The 23800-nt window shown below is 40.1% G+C and overlaps 1 protein-coding gene across 3 annotated transcripts in view; it reads right to left on the bottom strand.

Moving 5' to 3' along the window:
• The window catches only part of camsap2a (calmodulin regulated spectrin-associated protein family, member 2a), a 176099-nt gene that overhangs the window by 40012 nt on the left and 112287 nt on the right, over positions 1 to 23800 (bottom strand). For all 3 annotated transcript variants that reach the window (XM_063063903.1, XM_063063904.1, XM_063063905.1), the window contains 2 exons: positions 5498 to 5639; positions 3133 to 3272 (listed from right to left, as the gene is read on the bottom strand). In XM_063063903.1, coding sequence (XP_062919973.1) covers positions 3133 to 3272; positions 5498 to 5639 — 282 coding nt within the window. The remainder of the gene's footprint in view (positions 1 to 3132; positions 3273 to 5497; positions 5640 to 23800) is intronic.

Below are 23800 nucleotides of genomic sequence, written 5' to 3'. Positions count from 1 at the left end.
AGAACAGTCAATGTAACATAAAATACACTCAAATCAGTGTGAGTTAATCAGTCTGATGACCTGGTGGAAGAAGCTGTCCTGGAATCTGTTGGTCCTGGCTTGGTGGTAGCAGCTGAAATAGATTGACGTTGGGGTGACTCGGGTCCCCAATGATCCTTCGGGCCCTTCTTACACACCTGTCTTTGTAAATATCCTGAATCATGGGAAGTTCACAACTACAGATGCACTGGGCTGTCCGCACCACTCTCTGCAGAGTCCTGCAATTAAGTTCCCATACCAGGCAGTGATGTAGCCAGTCAGGATGCCCTCAATTGTGCCCCTGTAGAAAGTTCTTAGGATTTGGGGGCCCATACCAAACTTCCTCAACTGTCTGAGGTGCTGTGCCTTTTTCACCACACAGCTGGTATGTATAGACCACGTGAGGTCCTCGGTGATGTGGATGCTGAGGAACATAAAGCTGTTCACCCTCTCAACCCCAGATCCATTGATGTCAATAGGGGTTAGCCCGTCTCCATTCCTCCTGTAATCCACAACCAGCTCCTTTGTTTTTGCCACATAGAGGGAGAGGTTGTTTTCTTGACACCACTGTGTCAGGGTGATGACTTCTTCCTTGTAGGCCACCTCGTTATTGTTTGAGATAAGGCCAATCAATGTAGTGTCATCAGCAAATTTAATTAGCAGATTAGAGCTGTGGGTGGTGACACAGTCATGGCTATACAAGGAGTAAAGGAGGGGGCTTAGTACACAGCCCTGAGGGGCACCTGTGTTGAGAGTAAGAGGGGTGGAGGTGAGGGAGCCCATTCCTACCACCTGCTGGTGATCTGACAGGAAGTCCAGGATCCAGCTGCATAAGGCAGGGTCAAGGCTGAGGTCTCTGAGCTTCTTGTCGAGCCTGGATGGAACTGTGGTGTTGAATGCTGAACTGTAGCGCAAGAACAGCATTCTCACATAAGCATCCTTCTCCAGATGTGTAAGGACAGTATGTAGAGCAGTGGTTATTGCGTCGTCTGTCGATCGGTTATGTCGGTGGGCAAATTGTAGGGGGTCCAGTGTGGGTGGTAGCATGCTGCAGATGTAGTCCTTGACCAGCCTCTCAAAGCATTTGCATATTCCTGAGGTGAGTGTGACAGGACGTCAGTCATTCAGGCATGTTACCTGGGTCTTTTTTGGTACAGGGACAATGATGGATAATTGGAAGCAGGAGGGCACTCTGCACTGGGAGAGGGAGAGATTAAAAATGTCAGTAAACACACCTGCCAGTTGTGCTGCGCACATCCTGAGTACTCGCCCTGGGATATCACCTGGTCCCGCAGCCTTGCAACTGTCCACTTGTTGGAGGCATCTGCGTAACTCAGCCTCAGAGTTGACCAGGTTGTAGCGGTGGCTTTCCTCGGAGGCTCAGAGTTAGCGACATTGAACCGAGCATAAAAGCTATTGAACTCATCTGGGAGAGGCCAGGATGTTGGTGGCACCACAATGTTTGGCTTTGAAGCCTGCGATGGTATGCAGCCCTCGTCACAAGTCACGTGTGCTATTCATTGTGAATTTTGACTCAATCTTGTCTCACAGCCTTGACAGCCTTGTGCAGATCATAGCTGCTTTTCTTGAGCTCTAGCTGATCGCTGGCAATGTAAGCTGTATGTCGCACGGTAAGTGTGACATAGAGCTTAAAAACTATGTATTAGTTCCTAATAGTTATCTTCAGAGGAATTTATCCAGCGTACACGATGAACAAAATCAGCACAGACACCAAGTGCAAACAATGGACTACCTTCATACAATACTTTTGGCGATTTCATTCTCCAAATCTTCACTTTCATTATAACATTCAAGTTCATTGTTAAGTCCTTCAAATTCTTCATAGTTCCTAACTTATTGAAGTAGTGAAGTCATTTCATTTTTATTCCCGGCTGTTTCTGGCCTGAATGCTTGATACCCCAGTGAGCAAGACAGTTCTGAGTATTCTTACTGTTTATTTCTCACCGAGTATCAGAGACAAAAATCACAGCTTTCTGAACAACTGACGCCATTTAAAAACTGTTCATTTTAAGCACGGTGCAGTGTCTGACGGCCACACAACTGCATGCAACTTATGCTGGTCAGAACCTTTTTAGCAACACTCTCCTGTCCCAATTAAGTGGCATAGTGTCCCAAATAAATGAAAGGAATCCCAGCTATTTTCTCGATTAGTTTTTGTTCCTTAAAAATTTACCCAAATAAGTGACTGATTAACCAATAGCCATATAACCAGAACCCACTGTATTACAAAAAAATCAGAATTATATCTATGTTCCTTGGAATAATTGAATAATCTAACCCCACTCTACCTGAAGACCAGACTTGGGATCAATCTCTTGGCTGCAGTGTCACGGGATATTATTTAGCATTCAGTATATCATGATGATTACCTAAAAAGTGTTCATTTTCCTATAGATAATTTTATAAACTTATTCTATTTAAATATTAATTTTCTTTTAAATTCTTTCAGAGTGGATATCACTTTTTTTCCAAATTGTACTGTACATTGTTGCCAATTTCATGTTCAGTCACCTACCTACAACCTCTGCAAGCTCACCGTACGTTCCTCATAAACAACTAGCCATTTATCTTAGTACCATTAGCAAATTTGCTGGCAATATACACAGACCTCATTCAAGTCATTATTATGTGTTATAAACAGTTGAAGCCCCAGCAGTGATCCTGTGGTACCCCCCTGTTAAACTAAAAGTGACACTTTTATCCCGACTCTAATTTCTGTTAGTTAGCCACTCTCTCATCCATGACAATATGTATCCCAAACACCTGTATACTTTTATCAGGTGCATTAGCTGGTAAGGAATCAGACACATTGCATATAAAATAATGCAACCCATATATGATGTATCTGTTTCAGGTAGCATTGCTAATTTTTCAGGTTTTCCATCGCATCGATAGATTTTACTGAGTTAGATATGACCAATTGTATTAAATCAAAATGGCTCCCATTTTACAGCCTTACCTATCAGCATGACTGGCAACTGAATTTCCTTGACCTAAACCAGCCATCTGCATTGTTACACTGATTTTCTGTGGTTCTAACAGCTGCAGAGTTCAGATGTGAAGGAAATCAGCACCATGCGATGTCGGTTTTACCTTGATTGATGAAGATGCATAGAGCATGTCCTCGAGTAGAAAGTGGCAGCACTGGTTCAGGTAACCTTCACAAAATTCCTGAATCAATTGCAGATTATACAAGCCATCAGCCAATGACATGGTCTCCTTCAAGCATATATCTGGGACAAGAAAATTACACACTGAATTAATTAAGTGTCACTGATTCTTTCTACCAGTTTTAAGACCATAAGACAAAGGAGCAGAAGTCGGCCATTCCGCCCATTGAGTCTGCTCCGCCATTTTATCATGAGCTGATCCATTCTCCTATTTAGTCCCACTCCCCTGCCTTCTCACCATAACCTTTGATGCCCTGGCTACTCAGATACCTATCAATCTCTGCCTTAAATACACCCAATGACTTGGCCTCCACTGCCGCCTGTGGCAACAAATTCCATAGATTCACCACCCTCTGGCTAAAAAAATTTCTTCGCACTTCTGTTCTGAATGGGCACCCTTCAATCCTTAAGTCATGCCCTCTCGTACTAGCCTCCCCCATCATGGGAAACAACTTTGCCACATCCACTCTGTCCATGCCTTTCAACATTCAAAATGTTTCTATGAGGTCCCCCCTCATTCTTCTAAACTCCAAAGAATACAGTCCAAGAGTGGACAAACGTTCCTCATATGTTAACCCTCTCACTCCCGGAATCATTCTAGTGAATCTTCTCTGTACCCTCTCCAACGTCAGCACATTCTTTCTTAAATAAGGAGCCGAAAACTGCCCACAGTACTCCAAGTGAGGTCTCACCAGCGCCTTATAGAGCCTCAACATCACATCCCTGCTCCTATACTCTATTCCTCTAGAAATGAATGCCAACATTGCATTCCCCTTCTTCACCACCGACTCAGGAATCTCTTCAGGAACAAATTAAAGAGTGATCCTCAACACACTGTCTCAAGATTTTGTGCAGCATCTAGACTGGACTGAAGCATGCAATACCCCACCAGGTGCCAGGTTCATTCAAATTTTCCACATTACTCTTGGTGTTTCTAAAACAAAATTGGATTGCACATTAAAAAGTTTTGAAGTGGAATCTGAAAGCCAACCTTTTCTAAGGTTTGTTTGTTTTTTACTTACTTTGTTGGCAAACAGATAACTGAAGTGGAAGCAACGTCCCGGCAGGGAGATCTGCAACTGAATGGTCTGGTGGGGGATGGACCCAAGGTAGTAGTACAGCAGATGGAAATGTTGAGACAGGTACAGGAATTAAAGCAACTTCATTTGGCAGATTAGGCAGGAGCAGGGGAGGGAGGGAGAATTGTCCCAGAGGTTAGGCCATGCTTATTTTAATACAAGAAGCCTCACAGAATACGCAGATTAAGCGCACAGGCTTGTGATATTATAACTGTTACAGAAACGAAGAGAGGTTGGACAAACTTGGAATGTTTTCCCTGGAGTATCAGGGGCTGAGGAACAACATAATAGAAGTATATAAGATTATCAGAGGCATAAATAGGCTAGATCATTTAAAATATCAGAGGGGGAAAGTTTAAAGGAGATCTGGGGCAAGATTTTACACAAAGGGGTAGGAGCCCTGGAATGTGCTGCCAGGGGAGGGGGGGGTGGAAGAGATACAGCAATAACCTTTTAGAAGTATTTAAGCAGCACATGAACAAGCAGGAAATGAGGTGATATAGACCATAAGCAGACAGATGGGATTCATTTAGAATGGCATCATGGCTGACATAGACATCGTAGGCCAAAGGGCCTGCTCCTGTACAGTACTGTTCAGTGTTCTGTGATTTAGGGATGGGAAAGACTGGCAGTTCAATGTTCTGGGCTACAGAAGCCGGATAGTCTTGGAGGGAAGAGAAGAGGGGGAGTTGAGTTTTTTCTAAATTAGGGAGGACATCACGGCAGTACTTAGAGGGGATATTCCTTGGGAATGTCCAGTGAAACTACATGGACAGAGTATAGAAATAAGAAGGGAGTCATCACTTTGATGGGATTGTACAAAAGGCCCCAATATCAATGGGAATCAGAGAAGTTAACATAGTACTGATGGGGTTGTAATGGTAGTGATCCTAATGACATGGTCTCCTTCAAGCATATATCTGGGACAATGTCTGAACTACAAAGGTATACCCAAACTGTCTAAAAATGGAATTCAGATTGGCTCTCAAGAGCAGGAGCTTAGGTGTTGATAGAACTGAGAAATAGGATCACCAGGGGCCACTGGTGCTTTTATTTATGAATCCGATGATGTGCATCCCAGATGGAAAAAAACAGTTTAGGTAAGCACGATTACAGCAGTCTCCGAACGCATTGCTTCCCAAATGAGTCCATTACAGGTATCAGAATAAATTCCTTGATCATGATACCCATTCCAAAACAAAGTCTCACCTTCCATTCGTATAATATCAGGGCAGTAAAAGTGGATCAGGGCAGCCAACGCACAGCCATCGGTGGTATCCTTCAGCAGATTTTCCACTGGTGGGATGCAGGGCAGTTGCTTGGGTAGTGTTTGATCTTTCCGGTAGCGAGCCTATCACCAAATAGAGGCGTTAGACAATTAAATCATACTGCAAATGAGCAGGTGTTTAAAATAAAATATGCTTTTTCCTAAATTAGTAAGATTTACTGAAAACCATGCTTGTACTTCTTGGCATTTGGCACAATAACTCGTGCAATTTCCCCAGCATTTATCACCTATTATACGACATTTTCAGGCAGTAACAACTGCAGTGGATAACACAAAAACACGAGAAACAGAAATAGGAGTTGGTCAAACGGCTGCTCTGCTTGTTGGCAGATCTCTTTTAACTCCACTTTTCTACATTTGCCCATATCTGCCGATTCCCTGAATATATATAAAAACCTACTGCTCTCTTGAATAAGCTAAACAACTGAGCAAGGTTCTTTTGGGTACAGAATTTGGAAGATTTACTACCCACTGAGTGAAAAGATTTCCAATTATTTGTCTAAAGTAGCTGATCCCCAGTTTTGAGATTGTGTGATAGCTGATTTTGGAAATCCACAGAAAGGGGGAACCACATCTGATGCGTCAAGTCTCTTATGAAACGTGAACATTTCAATGAGGTCCTCTCTCATCCCTTTAGACTCTGTTATGGGCAGAACCTGCTTAACCCTTCTTCAACTTTTCTGGATCAGCCTCTTCCCCTCTGCCGTCAGATTTCCGAACGAACAATGAATTTGTGAACACTACCTCAGTATGTTTCCTCTGTTTTTGCACTACTTACTTAATTTAATTTTTATAGATAAATCTTACTGTAATTTATAGTTCTTTTATTATTATGTATTGCAATGTACTACTGCCATAATACAACAAACTTCAAGACATATGGCAGTGATATTAAACCTGATTCTGACTCATCTGTCAAACTCTGGAATTAAATTAGTGAACCTTCACTGCATCTTCCTTTGAACAGGAACATCAGACGTATACACCATTAGGACTGAACCATTAGACACAGGAGCAGAATTAAACCATTCCAATCTGCTCTGCTCTTTCATTATGGTTGATTTCTTTCATAATCCCATTCTCCCATTAAACCCCTTACCAATCAAAAACCTATCAATCTCTGCCTTAGATACACCCAGTGACTTGTCCTCCATGGCAATGATTTTACAGATTCACCACTCTCCAGCTGAGAAAATTCCTCCTCATTTCACTGTCAGAGAGAAAGGTGCCACCTTACTCTGAGGCTTTGACCTTAGATCCCAGACATCCTCTCTAAGTCCACTTTATGCAAACATTTCAGTGTCTGGCAGGTTTCATGGAGATCTCTCCTCATCCTTCTGCACACAATATTCTACAGGCAGACTCGCCACCATTCTATGATTACAGCAACATGTGCCATGCAAGTAATTTAACATTTTACTGGTACAGTTACATTGTCAACATCCATGATTTAACCCACTTGTATGGGTGGCCAATTTCTTAACAGAAGCTGCACCAGCCTCTGCTGGCTTACTGTGACATCTGGCAAGAACTCCCATATCTTGTTTTCAAATTCTCTACATACTGTTTGCCTTTCTAATTGCTTGATATACCCAGATGTTAACTTTCAGTATTTCATGTACAGATTCAACATGGTCTCTCTGAATGCAAACATCTCGATTTCTCACCAATTAAAAAGACATTCCAGCTTTCCTTTTCCTCTGCCAAAGTGGATGGCCTCACATCCAACAGCATTATATTCCATCTACCCTTTGACTTAATCTGTCTAGAAATTCTTCGAGGCCTCTCTGCATCCATGAATGTACTTTTGTTTTGCATTTTTGCCTTGTTTTGCAATCTTCCTTTCCTTCTTCACTGTCATATATAATTTACATGTAACTTCTGTTCCGTGTACTGCTGTCTGAATCCAGGCGACTGTGACGTTGTTGCAGTAGCTGCAGGATTTTCTGAAGGCTTTTGACAGGGTGCCGTATTTGAGGCTGCTTAACAAGAGAAGAGCCTGTGGTATTCAGGAAAAATACAAGCATGGATAGAAGATTGGTGACTGGCTGGAAGCAAAGAGTTGGAGTAAAGGTGGCCTAGTATGTTTCACTGCCAATGCCAGAATTGAAAGCTTTGTGACCAAGTTTGCAGATGAAACAGAGATAGGTGGAGGGGCAGGTAGTGTTGAGGAAGCAGTGAGTGTGCAGAAAGACTTGGAGATATTGGAAGAACAGGAAAAGAAGTGGCAGATGGAATACAAGAGTATGGTCATGAGTAGAAGGAATGAAGGCATAGACTATTTTCTAAAGGGGGAGAAAATTCAGAAGTCAGTGATGCAAAGGGGCTTGAGAGTTCTTGTGCAGGAGTCCCTACATGTTAATTTGCAGGTTCAGACGGTGGTAAGGATAGCACACGTAATGTTAGCTTTCATTTTGAGAGGACAAGAATACAAGAGCAAGGATGCGATGCTGAAGCTTTATAAGGATTGGTCAGGCCGTATTTGGAGTATTGTGAACAGGTTTGGGCCCTTTATCTAAGAAATGATGTGAAAAAAACATAGAAAAATCTACAGCACAACACAGGCCCTTCGGCCCACAAAGCTGTGCCAACCATGTCCTTACCTTAGAACTACCTAGGCTTAACCATAGCCCTCTATTTTTCTAAGCTCCATGTACCTATCAAGGAGCCTCTTAAGACCCAGTCATTCTTAAAAGACCCTATGTGGTGGCATTGGAGACAGTCCAAAGAAAGTTCACAAGAATAATTCTGGGAATGAAAGGGTTAACGTATGAGGAGCACTTGACGGCACTGGGTCTGTACTCATTGGAGTTTCGATGAATGAGCGAGGATCTCACTGAAGCCTTTCAAATACTGAAAGGCCTACACAGATTGGATGTGAAGGAGTCTAGAAAACACAGCCTTAGAATAGGTGAATCTATGGAATTCATAGCTGTGGATAGTTGTGGAGGCCAAGTCAATGGGTATATTTAAACTGGAGGTTGATAGGTTCTTGGTCAGTCAATGTATCAAAGGTTACAGGGAGAAAGCAGTAGAATGGGGTTCAGAGCAATAATAAATCAGCCATGATGAAATGGCGGAGCAGACTTAATGGGTCGAGTGACTTAATTCTGCTCCTATGTCTTACGGTATTTGTACATATGACGATAAACTTCAGCTTGAAAAGGACAGCATCCTTTTCACAGTCAACACTGCCACCTAGTGTTGGATCAACAACACTACCACCTGGTATTATAAACAAATTTTGACATGATACTGAACAGAGCCATGACAACGTGGGCTGTAGAAAAATTGGCGGAGAGGTCCAACAGGGATACAGGATTTTGCATTCAGTCATCCTGCAGATAAGTTTAAATCCTACGTAATGGTCTTATATAATGTAGCATCGAAGGCAAATCATAATCATTAAGTGCCTGGCATCAGAATGTATTAACTTTATAATACATCCCATCATACAATCTAATGCAGGATACAGCACCCGAAACAGAAATAAATTTTTTTAAAGTGTATCTGCAAATTGAGATGTATAAAATTACACTGAAAATTAAATAAACCATAAAAATCTATGTAAAGGAAGCAGAATTTCATTGATATAAGCATTATAAAACCTGTATCCGACTTTTTTAATAAAACAAAGAGGAAGTAAAACTTAAACTGAAATACTCATCCAGCAAGCCTATATTTTGAAATGTTTACTTCAAACTTGACACAGGCTTTCTTTCATTCACCATTTACTATCCTATCTAGTCAATCACTGAAATGCACAAACGTTTGAGAAAGCTGGGATCTGAGAATGACTTAAGTGCACTTTGATACAGAAATACAGTGTCAAGCAGAACTTTGATTGTGCCAGTGGCTTCCTTTATGTGGCATGGGAGGCCTACCATCTTCTTATTTTCTCTCTGGATCATATTATGAATTGGAATGAGCCAGCTCTATTACATGCCTACTGAGAACTGACCGACTTCCCAACTGATCGATGGATGACAATTCATCACCATAAATGAACTGGAGTACGTGTTTCACTGAGGTCACTATAATGCTGGTTGGGTAAGGCTCAATACCAGCTGGCACATGAGGTAAAAGTGTAGCAGAACTGTCAAAAAAAATGTCTACTTCTCAACATGTCTTTCCAACAATATTGTTGAGCACAGCATTTCAATACAGTGGATTCCAGTAAACTGGGCCACTGGTAATTGGTGCAGCTGGTTATTTGCGACAATTCTTAAAAGAAAAAAACTAATTGAGAAAATAACTGGGATTCATTTTGTTCATTTGAGACACTATGTCACTTAAATAGAACAGGAGACTGTTACTGAACAGTTTCTAACATGTGCGCTTGCTGTGGCCGTTAGATACTACACTGTGCTTAAAGCATACAATTTTTAAATAGCGCCAGTTACATATGCCTGTGTTCAAAAAGCAGCGATTTTTGTCACTGATAGTTGGCAAGAAATAAGCAGTAAGACTATTCAGAACCGTTTTGCTCACTGCGGTTTCAAGCATTCAGGTTTGATGATGTCAGAACCAGCTGGGAGTGAGAATGAAACAAGTTCACTTCTTCAACAAGATTAGGTACTATGAAGAGGTTGAAGGTACTGACAATCATCTTGAATGTTACAATGAAAACAATGATTTGGAAAATACAATCATTGAAAGTATTGTATGAAGGTAATCCATTATTTGCACTAGGTGTCTGCACTGATTTTGCTAATTTACAATCAAAAGAAAATAGCATATACGATAACAATTGGGAACTAATACGCAGTTTTAAAGTACTGTTGTATTGGTAATGTTCTCATTTGTTCTGTATTTCATTAAAATATATAATTTTGTTACAGTTTGTCTTTTTAATACTTTTTTAACTATTTCCATAAAACTTCATCTAATTGGGCCAAAACATATGATTCCCAATGTGTCCCAGTTAACTGGATCTACTGGATATGAAAATATATTAAAGTGGTTTGAGATAAAAGTTTTCTGCAAGATCCCAATCCTATGTAAGAATATTGCCCATGTTCTAAAATAAATAACAGCAAGGAAACTTTGAAGGAAAAGCTGCCTGGGTACCAGAGAAAGTGACCAAAAGCATATTATCTGCTCCCCAGAACACATTAAGAAATACTGGATATTTTGAGATGAAAAAATCAAAAAAGTCATAAAAATTTAGAAACAACATTGAAACCTTAAATTGCTTAATTTGATAGCTAACCAAAGCTGCACAACAGATTTTGTTGGCAAGGTACTGTACTCAACAGTTGCATCTATTACCAAGTGTTGACATAATTTCCATAGCAAATTATTCAGTGCAAATCATGTCTGCAACAACTAGATTCTCAAATTAGATCGCATAAATATATTGGTGACAACACCCCCTGAACAACATAAAATAAATAAAGGTCTGTTATAAAGAATATAAGGATAAAATATTTGTTTTAAAACCTAGAGGATAATAACCTTAATGAAGCTATATAATTTGCTAATTTAATGACATCTAAGAAAGTATTATTCCAATGGGGAATTATTTATTATTAAACTCTTGTAAATTACCACTGTAATTTCTTTAGCAATAACTTTTGTATCCATGGAATACTTAGCTCTGCTTCCACCAACACATGATTTTGCATTTGCTAATGGAAAATAAGAAGAAAAGAGACAGACATGTGCAGAGGTAAAATAAAATTCTAATTTTCCAATATCTTTTGTGGATTTTTGACATTGACCTAAGTCAGCCAGTTTCAATCACAGTCCCAACTCTGATGTACAGTGAGGGTGATGAAAACACAGCCACACATTAAAAAGAAGTGACGTAGAGTGCATAATTGTTTCCCAGTAAACTCTGTTGTCAGAAGAGTATAGCCATGAACAGGCCTTTTGGGACATCATACCTGTACTGACTGTGATTCCAAACTAAACCAATCCCGCCTGCACGTGGTCCACACCCTGTTATTTCTTGCCTGCTTCATTGTTTGGTCTAAATACCTCATAAATGTTGTTATCATACCTGCTCCGCCACTTTCCAGGTAATATGCTGAAGGCACCTACCTCTCTATATTAAAAAAACTGTCTTGCATATCTCCTGTAACCTTCCCCACCGCACCCACCTTAAATCAATGCCCTCTAGTGACTGATATTCTCAGTATGGGGGGAAAGGTCTCTCACAATCTCCCTGTCTTTGCTTCTCATAAATTTAGTTACCTCTATCAGGATGCTCCTCAGCCTGGGGTGTTCCAGAGAAACAACATTTATTTATTTATTTATTGAGATACAACGTGAAATAGGCCCTTCAAGCAGTGCCACCCAACAACCCTCGATGTAATCATAGCCTAATCACTACCAACTGGTAAGTCTTTGGACTGTGGGAGGAAACCAGAGCACCCAAAGGAAACTAACATTTTCAGAAGGAGAACATACAAACTTCTTACAGAGAGTGGTGTGAAATGAACCCGGGTCACTGGTACTGTAAGGAACTGTGTAAACCACTAGGCTACCCTGTTGCCCCATATATTTCTCCTTATAGTTACAAAAATCCAAACCAAGCAACATTCTGGTGAACCTCTTCTGCACCCTCTCCTAAGTCTCCACATCCTTCCTGTAATGTAGCATGCAATACTCCATTTGTGACTCACCGAAGTTTTACTCATCTCTAATATGATTTCCAGTTGTTATACTCAGTGCCCCAGCTGATGAAGGCCAGCATGCCATACAGCTTCTTTACTTATTCCTCTGCATATCGGTGCTCCTGGGATCCTGCCACTTACTGTTTACTTGGCTTCTGCATATGACACCTCAAAATTCGCACCACCCACTTGCCAGAACAAACTCCATTTTAGAAGAATCTTCTGGTGTTTTAAAATATCCACAATATTTCCCTTGGTTAGTTTAAAATAACTAAGAATTTTAACTGTGAAGAATAGTTAAATCTGATATTTCCTTTACTAAAATAACCTGCACAGTACAAGAACACTTTATTATGACACAAAAGGTAACTAAGAACTATTTACTTAGTGTCACACTCCATCCTCTCTTAGCTCGGTCACAGACCCACAACTGGTTTTGCATTTTACTGCCTCATTTTCTAAATTTAAAATATATTGGTGTTTTGATCTAATCTATAAAGCATTGTGTATCATGTCAAATCAAAAGAAAAATACCAAAAACTGTCCACAATTTACTAAAATTTAAAAACCAAAATTGTGAGGCTGAAAAAGTATTCATCCCCTTGGTAATTACTGGGAACTTTCCTCAGGTGCAATACTGTTCATTACCTTACCAACGCATCCAATTTGTTGATTAGAAAAATTGGAACATCACCTGAATCAATAACCCCTCCCTTTGTAATGTCCAACAATCTGGTAGATTTTCAACAGACCAAACCAAAATGAAAACAAAATGCATTCAAGGCAAGTGAGGGAAATGATAATAGGGAAGTACAAATCTGGGGAAGGGTACAAGACTATCTCAAAGGCACGGATCAGACCTCGGAGCTTAGTGCAGTCCATCTTGAAAAAGTGGAAAAAATATGAAACCACAGCCACACTGTCTAGGTTAGGTCACACCTCTAAATTTAGCTGCCAGTGGAAAATGACACCTGAAGAGAGGCTACTGTGATGCCTCCTTGTGAGCTGCAAGCAGTTAGTGGCTGCAACTGGAGATGAAGTTCTTTCTTTATTAATCTCTTTATTGATTTAAAAGGAACATAAATACAAACAAGAGGAGAATTATCTCAAATATATATATATATCAATAACAATACAAACCAAGATTAAGATAGACATTATCAAAATCAGACATATTGGTAAGCTAGTATAAAATATATAATAAAAAAAACAGCAATTCTCCTCCTACCAGTTCATGAATAGGAAAGAAAAAGCATTTAATTTTAAATGAAGAAAAAAAACCCCACTGCACTATATAAAAAAAGAAACAAAAAAAAAGGGTCTGGGCAGTGCATTTTGAGGATACGACCAAAAAAAAGAAAGACTTTCTGATCAAATCTAAAACTTCGAAAAAAAACTGGAAGAGTAATAAATGATGAAGTTCATGACTCCACTATCCCTAGGGCTTTGCAGAAAATGGGTATTTTATTGAAGAGTGAAAAGGAAGAAATCTAGGCTAAAGAAAAAAGCATATCCATGCCTATTAAAGACTTTGCAAAGCGTCACATTGAAGATGCTGTAAAGATGTGCAAGAAGGTCTTGCGGTCAGATGAGACTAAAGTGGAACTTTTTAGCCTCAATATTAAGCTTTACATGTGACGTAAATCTAATATTGCACAAGTGCCAGGTAATACCATCCCTACTGTAGAGCTTGGTAGAGGTAGCATCATGCTATGGGGATGCTTTTCAGCAGTAGGGACGGGGTATCTGGTCAGGACTGATGGGAATGCAGCTAAGTACAGAGAGATCCTGGATAAAAACCTGCTAGCCTCTGCCAGAAAGTTTAAACTGGGGAGGAAGTTTGTCTTTCAGCAGCACAGCAACCCAAAGAACACTGCCAGAGCAACCATGGAGTGGCTTCAAATGAAGAAAATTGATGTCCTTGAGTGGCCCAGTCAGAGTCCTGACCTTAACCCAATCGAACATCTCTGACAATACCTCAAGGTTGCTGTCCACTGTCACTCTCCAACTAACCTGGCACAGCTTGAGCAATTTTGTAGGAGGAATGGGCAAATCTTGCTCCATCACATTGTGTGAAGCTAATAGAGACTTACCCAAAAAGCCTACAGGCTGGAATAGCTGCAGGAGGTGGTTCAATCAAATACTGAACTAAGGGGGATGAATACCATTGAACTGCTGACATCTCAGGTTTTGAACTTTTAGTTTTTCATACTTTACAATTTTCCCTGGTTTTTTGGGCTCTACTGTGGAAAAAAAAGAGCACATGATTTACAAATAAAAATTCTCAGTTAAATTGATCAAAATCCCTGCTTGAAATACTCATTGTTGGGGGCTGAGACTTTTACAAGGCACTGTATACCATGAGGGTGTTTCCCATCAACAATGCAGGAACATTATATACACTGCAACGTTCACTCTTCCAAATTATCTGCCAAAAATCAATGCAGGGCTAAAAAAGACTTGATGAAATGCTTCCCAAAGAGAATTTCCACACAATCCAGCAAACACACTTCTTTTCCTATGTACATGAAAAATGATTCTTTCCAGAAGATTCACATAATCAATACCAGAGAATGAGACAAATCGCCACAGAATTTCAGATTTATTTTTCTGTGCACCTTAGAACCCAATGTGGAATCAAATATGTTCTTGAATGAAAGTAAACATCCTTATTTTTAATGAGCATAAAATACATTTGTGTACATTATGACATAAGAATTCATGACAATCATTGTATTCCTAAGGTCCTACAAAACAGTGATGACAATCCTTATATGATAATGAAACCCTCTTCTGTGTTGCTCTGATAACATTCTGAGGGCTGGAAGAAGAAAAGAATGATTTCAATCACAGATAACTCTGGGTAATTGGACTCCATGCAACAACAAATGGCATGGCTTGGTTAGGATCTCTTTTCTGTCATAAATTATTCAATCCCACTGAGGCGCCACAAGCCTCAATACATTTGGGATCCCAATTAAAAATAACCATGATGACAAGGCTTTCAACGTCTACTTCAGTGGAGTGTGCTAGGGAATAGGTATCACATTGTTTGTGGTGGGTTATTTAGAAATGAACAGGAAATGCTTTACTGGGTCCCACAAGGGCCTGACCTTAGAAAACACTTGAACTGGATAATTTAATCAAGTTTAGAAACATAGAAACAGAGAAAACCTACAGCACAATACAGGCCCTTTGGCCCACAAAGCTGTGCCCAACATGTACTTACTTTAGAAATTACCTAGGGTTACTCACAGCCCTCTATTTTTCTAAGCTCCATGTACCTATCCAGGAATCTCTTAAAAGACCCTATTGTTTCCGTCCCCACCACCGTCGCCAGCAGCCCATTCCACGCACTCACCATTCTCTGCGTAAAAAACTTACCCCTGACATCTCCTCTGTAACTACTTCCAAGCACCTTAAAATTATGCCCTCTCATGTTAGCCATTTCAGCCCTGGGAAAAAGCCTCTGACTATCCACACGATCAATGCCTCTCATCATCTTATATACCAGGTCACCTGTCGCTCCAAGGAGAAAAGGCCAAGTTCACTCAACTTATTCCCCAATACAGGCAACATCCTTGTTAATCTCCTCTGTACCCTTTCTATAGTTTCCACATCCTTCCTGTAGTGAGGTGACCAGAACTGCGCACAGTACTCCAAGTGGGGTCTGACCAGGGTCCTATATAGCTGCAGCATTACCTCTCAGCTCTTAAACTCAGTCCCACGATTGATGAAGGCCAATGCACCATATGTCTTCTTAACCACAGAGTCAACCTGCACAGCAGCTTTTGAGTGTTCAATGGACTCGGACCCCAAGATCCCGATGATCCTCCACACTACCAAGAGTCTTACCATTAATACTATATTCTGCCATCATATTTGACCTACCAAAATGAATCACCCCACACTCCATCTGCCACTTCTCAGCCCAGTTTTGCATCCTATCAATGTCCCGCTGTAACCTCTGACAGCCCTCCACACTATCCACAACACCCCCAAATTTTGGGTCTAACCTTTATGAGGATTTCTTGTTCAAAAATCACTAAACTGTAGCAATCAAATAAAAACAAATCAAAATAGCAAATGAGAAGGAACCCTTAAATGAAAAGGAGCCCTTAAAACTCAATAGCTGGGATACAATGGGGAATTTTACACAACCTTATAAAGCACTGGTTGGATGATTGACAGAACTTATGTAAGGTTCTGATGATTTACTTTGGAAAGTGAGAAAATATTCTGTACAAATTAGGCTGGTATTGTCATGGAGAATAAAAGTTTAGGGGGTAATTTAGATGAGTTTCAGAAAAAGCTGATAAGACCATAAGATACTGAAGTAGAATTTGGCCATTCAGCCCACTGAGTCTCTGCCATTCAATCATGGCTGATTTTTATTTTACAACCCAATTCTCTGACCTTTCCCCTGTAACCCCTAACCCCCTTACCAATCAGAAAGCTATCAATCTCAATCTTAATACAACCCAAACTTGATCTCAGTATTCTAAATGTGGTCTGACCAACATCTTATAAAACCTTAGCAGTACATTAATACTAACATTCCACTTGCCTTCTTTACCATTAACACAACTTGCAAGCTATCCTTAAGGGAATCCTGAACTACAACGCTCAAGTTTCTTTGTACCACCAATTTCTGAATTCTCTCCCCATTTAGAAATTGGTCTACACCTTTATTCTCCTTACCAAAGTGCATAACACTACACTTCCACACACGAGGAAATCTGTAGATGCTGGAATTTCAAGCAACACACATAAAAGTTGCTGGTGAACGCAGCAGGCCGGGCAGCATCTATAGGAAGAGGTACAGTCGACGTTTCGGGCCGGGTCAGGATGAAGGGTCTCGGTCCAAAACGTCAACTGTACCTCTTCCTATAGACGCTGCCTGGCCTGCTGCGTTCACCTGCAACTTTTATGTGTAACACTACACTTCCCTATCTTCTGTTTCATTTGCTACTTCTTTGTTCACTCTCCTAACTTATCTTCACTGTGGAAATTCCACATGTCAGAGTCCATGAAGTGTGTGAAGTTACCATAACTAGAGAGAAGGTTCTTGGGAAACTGAAAGATCTGAAGGAAGACAAGCTGCCTGGACAAGATGGTGTACACCCGAGTTCTGAAAGAGGTGGCTGAAGAGATCATGGAGCAGTTAGTAATGATCTTTCAAGAGTCACTAGATTCTGGAATGGTTCCAGAAGACTGTAAAATTACAAATGTCACTCCACTCTTCAAGAAAGAAGAGAGGCAGAAGAAAGGAAATTGTAGGCCAGTTTGTCTGATCTCAGTGGTTGGGAAGATGTTGGAGTTGATTATTAAGGATGTGGTTTCGGGGTACTTGGAGACACAAGATAAAATAGGCCGTAGTCAGCACAGTTTCCTCAAGCAAAATTCTTTTGGAACTCTGAAGTAACAAGCAGGGTAGACAAAGAGAATCGGTTGATGTTGTGTACTTGGATTGGGAAAAGGTGCTACATGAGGCTGCTTATATCAGGTCATGATATTACAGGAAAGATTCTAGCATGGAAAAAGTGTGGCTGATTGGCAGGAGGCAAAGAATGAGAATAAAGAGAGTCTTTTCTGATTGGCTGCTGGTGATTAGTGAAGTTCCACAGGGGTCTGTGTTGGGACCAATTCTTTTTACATTATATGTCAATGATTTGGATGATGGAATTGATGGCTTTGTCGCAAAGTTTGCAGATGATATGAAGATAAGTGGAGAGGCAAGTAGTCTTGAGGAAGTAGAGAGGCTACATAAGGACTTAAGACAGATTAGGAGGATGGGCAAAGCAAGGGCAGATGGAATACAGTGATGGGAAGTATATTGCCATCCACTTTGATAGAAGAAATGAAAGGGTTGACTATTTTCTAAATGGAGAGAAAATACAAAAAACTGTAGTGCAAAGGGACTTGGGAGTCCTTGTGCAGGATTCCCTAAGGGTTAGTTTGTAGGTTGAGTATGTGGTGAGGAAGGGAAATGCAATGTTAGCATTCATTTCAAAGGACTAAAATATAAAAGCAAGGTTGTAATATTGAGGTTTATAAAGCACAGTTGAGGCCTCACTTGGAGTACTGTGAGAAGTTTTTGGCCCTTTATCTTAGAAAGGATGTGCTGAAACTGGAGAGGGTTCAAAGGAGGTTCATGAAAATGATTCCCAAATTGAATGCCTTGTCATATGAAGAGTGTTTGATGGCTCTGGGCCTGTGTTCACTAGAATTCAGAAGAATAAGGATTGACCTCATTGAAACCTATTGAATGGTGAAAGACCATGATAGAGTGGATGTGCAGAGGATATTTCCTATGGTGGGAGAGTCTAAGACCAGAGGACGCAGCTTCAAAATACAGGGCTGTCCTTTCTGAATGGAGATGAGGAGGAATTTCTTTAGGTAGACTGGTGAATCTGTGGAATTCTTTGCCACAGGCAGCTGTGAAGGCCAAGTCTTTATGTATATTTAAGGCAGAGGTTGATAGATTCTTGATTGGTCAGGGTGTGAAGGGATACAGGGAGAAGGCAGGAGATTAGGGCTGAGAGGAAAACTGGATCAGCCATGGTGAAATGGCCGAGCTGAGTCGATGGCCAAACGGCCTAATTCTGCTCCTATATCTTATGGTCTTATCCAAGTCCTCTATTTTACCATAATATTCCAAGTACTCAGAAATTTCTTCTTACCAACCACTGTGGTCAGGATAAACACTCCATAATTTCCTGTCTTTTGTCTCCTCTCATCTTACCAGATTTTCCAGTCCTCTCAGTTCTATTCAAAAGGTTCAAAGGAACATCTAAACAAGCCTGATGCATTTTGGAAACAAGTCCTGTGCACTGATGAAGTTGAAATAGAACTTTTTGGCCGCAATGAGCAAAGGTATGTTTGGAGAAAAAAGGGTGCAGAATTTAATAAAAAGAACACCTCTCCAACTGTTAAGCACAGGGGTGGATCGATCATGCTTTGGGCTTGTGTTGCAGCCAGTGGCACAGGGAACATTTCACTGGTAGAGGGAAGAATGAATTCAATTAAATACCAGCAAATTTTGGAAGCAAACATCACACCGTCTGTAAAAAGAGCCGAAGATGAAAAGAGGATGGCTTCTACAACAGGATAATGATCATAAACACACCTCAAAATCCATGATCGACTACCTCAAGAGGCGCAAGCTGAAGGTTTTTCCATGGCCCTCATAGTCCCCCGACCTAAACATCATCGAGAATCTGTGGATAGACCTCAAAAGAGCAGTGCCTGCAAGACAGCCCAAGAACCTCACAGAACTAGAAGCCTTTTGCAAGGAGGAATGGGTGAAAATCCCCCAAACAAGAATTGAAAGACTCTTAGCTGGCTACAAAAAGTGTTTACAAGCTGTGATACTTGCCAAAGGGGGTGTTACTAAGTACTGACCATACAGGGTGCCCAAGCTTTTGCTTCAGGCCCTTTCTCTTTTTTGTTATTTTGAAACTGTAAAAGATGGAAAAAGAGTTTTCTTGCTTAAAATATTAAAGAACTGTGTCATCTTTAACTTTATGCCTTCTGGAAATCAGTTCATCTTTTACTTGCTTAGCTATTCACAGTAACAGAAATTTTGACCGGGGTGCCCAAACTTTTGCATTCCACTTGTTTATCAAAAGTGGAAAATCTTATAGAGAATCTCTTTTGTAAAAAGTTAAAAACAAATATCAACGGAGAATCAATCTACGACAAGCTCAAAATGTATACTGAGCATAAAAGTATTGTGATTAGGAACATGATGATTTGTGTAACAGATGGAGCACCATATATGGCAAGTCGCATTTATGAAAAAAGAAATTCCGAGTCCATTTGCAATCTATCATGTAATTCATCATCAACATCTCGCAGCTAAAAGCCTCAGCCAGTGACTTTTTTCAAGCATGACCCTTGTAGTATCTGCTATCAACAAAATTAAAACTCATCCATTAAGTAGAATATTTTGTCAGTTAGGCCAAGGTAACGATGAAGAGTTTGAACTCTTGCTTCTTCACACTTAAGTGAGCTTGGCTGTCAAAAGGCTGCTACTTAAAACATTTCTTTGATCTTTTTGACACTGTGATTGAATTTTTGCTCAAAGTCAACAAGAGCTTGGGAAACAAGACTGAACTTCTACGTGGAGATGTGGCATACCTAGCCAATTGGTATGACAAAATGAACATTCCAAGTATGAGCAACACACATCAAAGTTGCTAGTGAACGCAGCAGGCCAGGCAGCATCTCTAGGAAGAGGTACAGTCGACGTTTCAGGCCGAGATCCTCCGTCAGGACTCTTCCTAGAGATGCTGCCTGGACTGCTGCGTTCACTAGCAACTTTGATGTGTGTTGCTTGAATTTCCAGCATCTACAGAATTCCTCATGTTTGCAATTCCAAGTATGAACTTGCAGGGTGAGAATTTCAATTTAACCCAGGCAAAAAGTGCAGTGTCCACTTTTATCAAAAAATTAGAAATATATAAGCAAACCACTGGGAGAAAAATGTTCTCAAAATTTCCCTGCATGGAAAGTATGGCACTCTCTTTCATAGACAGTAATTTCCAAGAGTACTGCTTACATCTGCAGTCACTGAAGGAGGATTTTCAGAATCGATTCAAGAATTTGAACAATCTGGAAATTCTGGACTGAGTAATTAACCCATTTCTTTGGAAGGTGAAAGAACAGGAAGAGAGCTTGCAAAAAGAAATTATCGAAATTTAGAATGATGAAAAAGCAGAAACGCTTTTCAAAAATGTTGGCTTTAGTGGTACGTGCCTACACTGTCATACGAATTCTCCTGGTCTTTAGAGAAGAGCCAAGCTGCTCTTTGTTGCATTTCCATCTTCCTAACTTGTTGAAAGAAGCTTTAGTGCAGTGAGTCACATACTCACAAAAAACAGAAACCGCTTGGACATTGTTTTGCCTGGGGACTTAAGGCTCTTGCTGTCACAACTTGAACCAGGTATTTCAACTCTTCCTAAAAACCATCAAGCTCAAGGATTACATTGATATCAAAGCTGCTGATAGCATAAAGGTACTGCATAAGCTAGGTTTAAAGACAAATAAAAATTTGAAGCAGAATCATTTTTCTTATGTTAGCATTTGGTAGACATACTTTTATACTATGGGGGTGCTGGAAAATACATTGTGCCTAAGAGGGGCATTGGCAGGTATGAAAGTGCTTTCAGGGGACAATGGGATAAAAAGGTTGGGAAACACTGCTCTAGAATTTCTGACATGTTACTGGTGTTTTCTACTATCAATTCAATTCCCCTACCATTTCTTTGTTCCCATTAATACATCCCCAGCATCATTTTCCAGAAATCCAATATCTACTTTTGCCCTCTCTTACCCTTTATAAAACTTTATATAAAACTATAAAACTTTTGCAATCTTCTTTTATATTATTGGGTAACTTACTCTCATCATTCATCACCTACCCACCCCTCCCCCTTATTGTTTCCTTAGTTGTCCTTTGTTGGTCTTCAAAGGCTTCTCATCCTTTGGCTTCACACTAACCTTCATCATATTGTCTGCCTTCTTTTGATTTTATGCAGTCCCTGACTTCACTTGTCAACACTAGTTACCTTGTCCTCCCATTAGTGTGCTTCTTCTTTACACTGGGATGAAATTGTACTGTATCTCCCAAGGTACTCCCAGAATGCTGCTTCACTATCTTCCCTTGAAGAATTCCCTTCCAATCAACTCTGGCACATCCTTCCTCAAGCCTCTAGTTACCTTTAACTCAACTGTAATGCTGTTACATCTGATTTCAGCTGTCCCTCTCAAACTGCAGGGTGAATTCTATCACATTATGATTGCTGCCTCCTGATAAATTAGAACTTTTTCCACTGGACAAGATATTCATGATGATAACTTTCAGCCTGAGATGTTTTGACCCAGGCATTTCCAACCAGAAATAGCACCTTCTCCAAAGCTTTACCAGTCATTCCTGCATATGGTCATCTGCTCCTTTTTCTGCTCCAAAGTTTAAGTGTTAAATTGATCTGCACTGCAATGCCATTTGTGTTATAATTTCATTATTTCTAACAATAAAATGCATACAACCTTGCAACCATTTGCTGTCACAAGATTTCCCTCTCTTGCTGATATTACACTTAACACTTGCATAAACTTAAAGAAGATATATGGATTATTCTACACAGAACGGACATGAACTTGAATTTGAATTGGTTTATTATTGTCATATGTACCAGATACAATGAAAATAATGGCATATTTCTGTGCTGTCATGATGCTATGACTCTGTAAGATATACAATCTACAGCTAAGAGCTATAAACAAGAACCAAACCTATTGTTCTGTACAGCATCATATGCATATGAAGGCTCCATTACTTTATAATAGTTCAAAAATAACGTTTGTTAAAATAACTGTTACTAACTAGGTTACGACTACTTAAGCAGAAATATTCTCCTTCCTTCTGTTTTGACTATTTAAATTGTTAACTTTTATTTCTGCAGATTTTTCCTTTTCATTATTCTCTCCTAATCCAACCATTCTTCTCTTTCTTGATTTCACTTTCTGTGTCTGATTTGATTTGTTCCACTTCAATTTACCCTTTCCTTTCTACCTCCTGCCTTGTGTTGTTCCCAGAAATCTTCTAATGGTGAACCAGCTGGCTTAGTTTGTTCAATATAGTCCTGGGTATTGTGCATTTTACAATGATGCCCTCAGCTGCACTTCCAGCAACTTAAACAAGGACACAACTTACTGATGTTGAGGCTCTGAGATCCATTCTTCCAACAGATTTTAACTTACTGGGTCTGGGGACTTGGGATGCCTTCTGAATTGGTATTGTATAACAGAACTGACCAAATACCCACACTGTTGGAGAACGTGCCTTTTGAATTAAATGTTAAACCAGCTGTATGTAACTTATTAAAATGCCTACACTCACTACATCCCTTTATAATATTTTCAAAATAACATGTCTGTTTACTTCTTGCAAATATGCTCCTTCCTGGCCTCGAAGAGCTTGGGATGCCTTTATGATATCTTAACAATGTCAAATTTTATTTACATTTATAATGGCAGCTTGCTATGTAAATTTTCTGGCTACCCTTGAACATCCATTCAACGTCGCATTTCATCATTTCTTAGTTCAGTTTTATTATGAGGGTGCTTCCTACCGACAATGCAGCTACGTTATATATACCACAGGGTTTGCTTCTTCAAATTATTTTCCAGGAAACAATACGGGAATAAGAAATACGATGCAATACTTCCCCAGACTGAATGTATTTTTGTTTGCTAAGCAATTTACTGAAAATGGCATAAGTCTTCTTCCCATCTCTAAGCTAGTTCATGATATTTCTGCTCAGAGTTGAGGTGTTCTTAGACTGTGGACTCTGAGCAGATGCGACATATCCACGTCTCAGTGATGATTAAAATAGCCCTGATCATCACCTGCACTGCATTTATAGTAGGAATGGAGCTCCCAATGATCAAATAACTAATTCTTCACACACACATACTGTAGACATGCCCAATGCTAACTTTTTCAGACAAACAAAGGCAGCTCCTTAAACAGTAAACATTCTATGGAAGGGTAAGGCATGAATTTAAGTGGTAAAACTGCATGATTCATCTTTAAAC

Source organism: Mobula hypostoma, chromosome 12 (genome assembly GCF_963921235.1).
Source record: "Mobula hypostoma chromosome 12, sMobHyp1.1, whole genome shotgun sequence".
NCBI lineage: Eukaryota > Metazoa > Chordata > Chondrichthyes > Myliobatiformes > Myliobatidae > Mobula > Mobula hypostoma.
The sequence above is the reverse complement of the archived record's forward strand: the minus strand, read 5'-3'. Positions and strand labels throughout refer to the sequence as shown.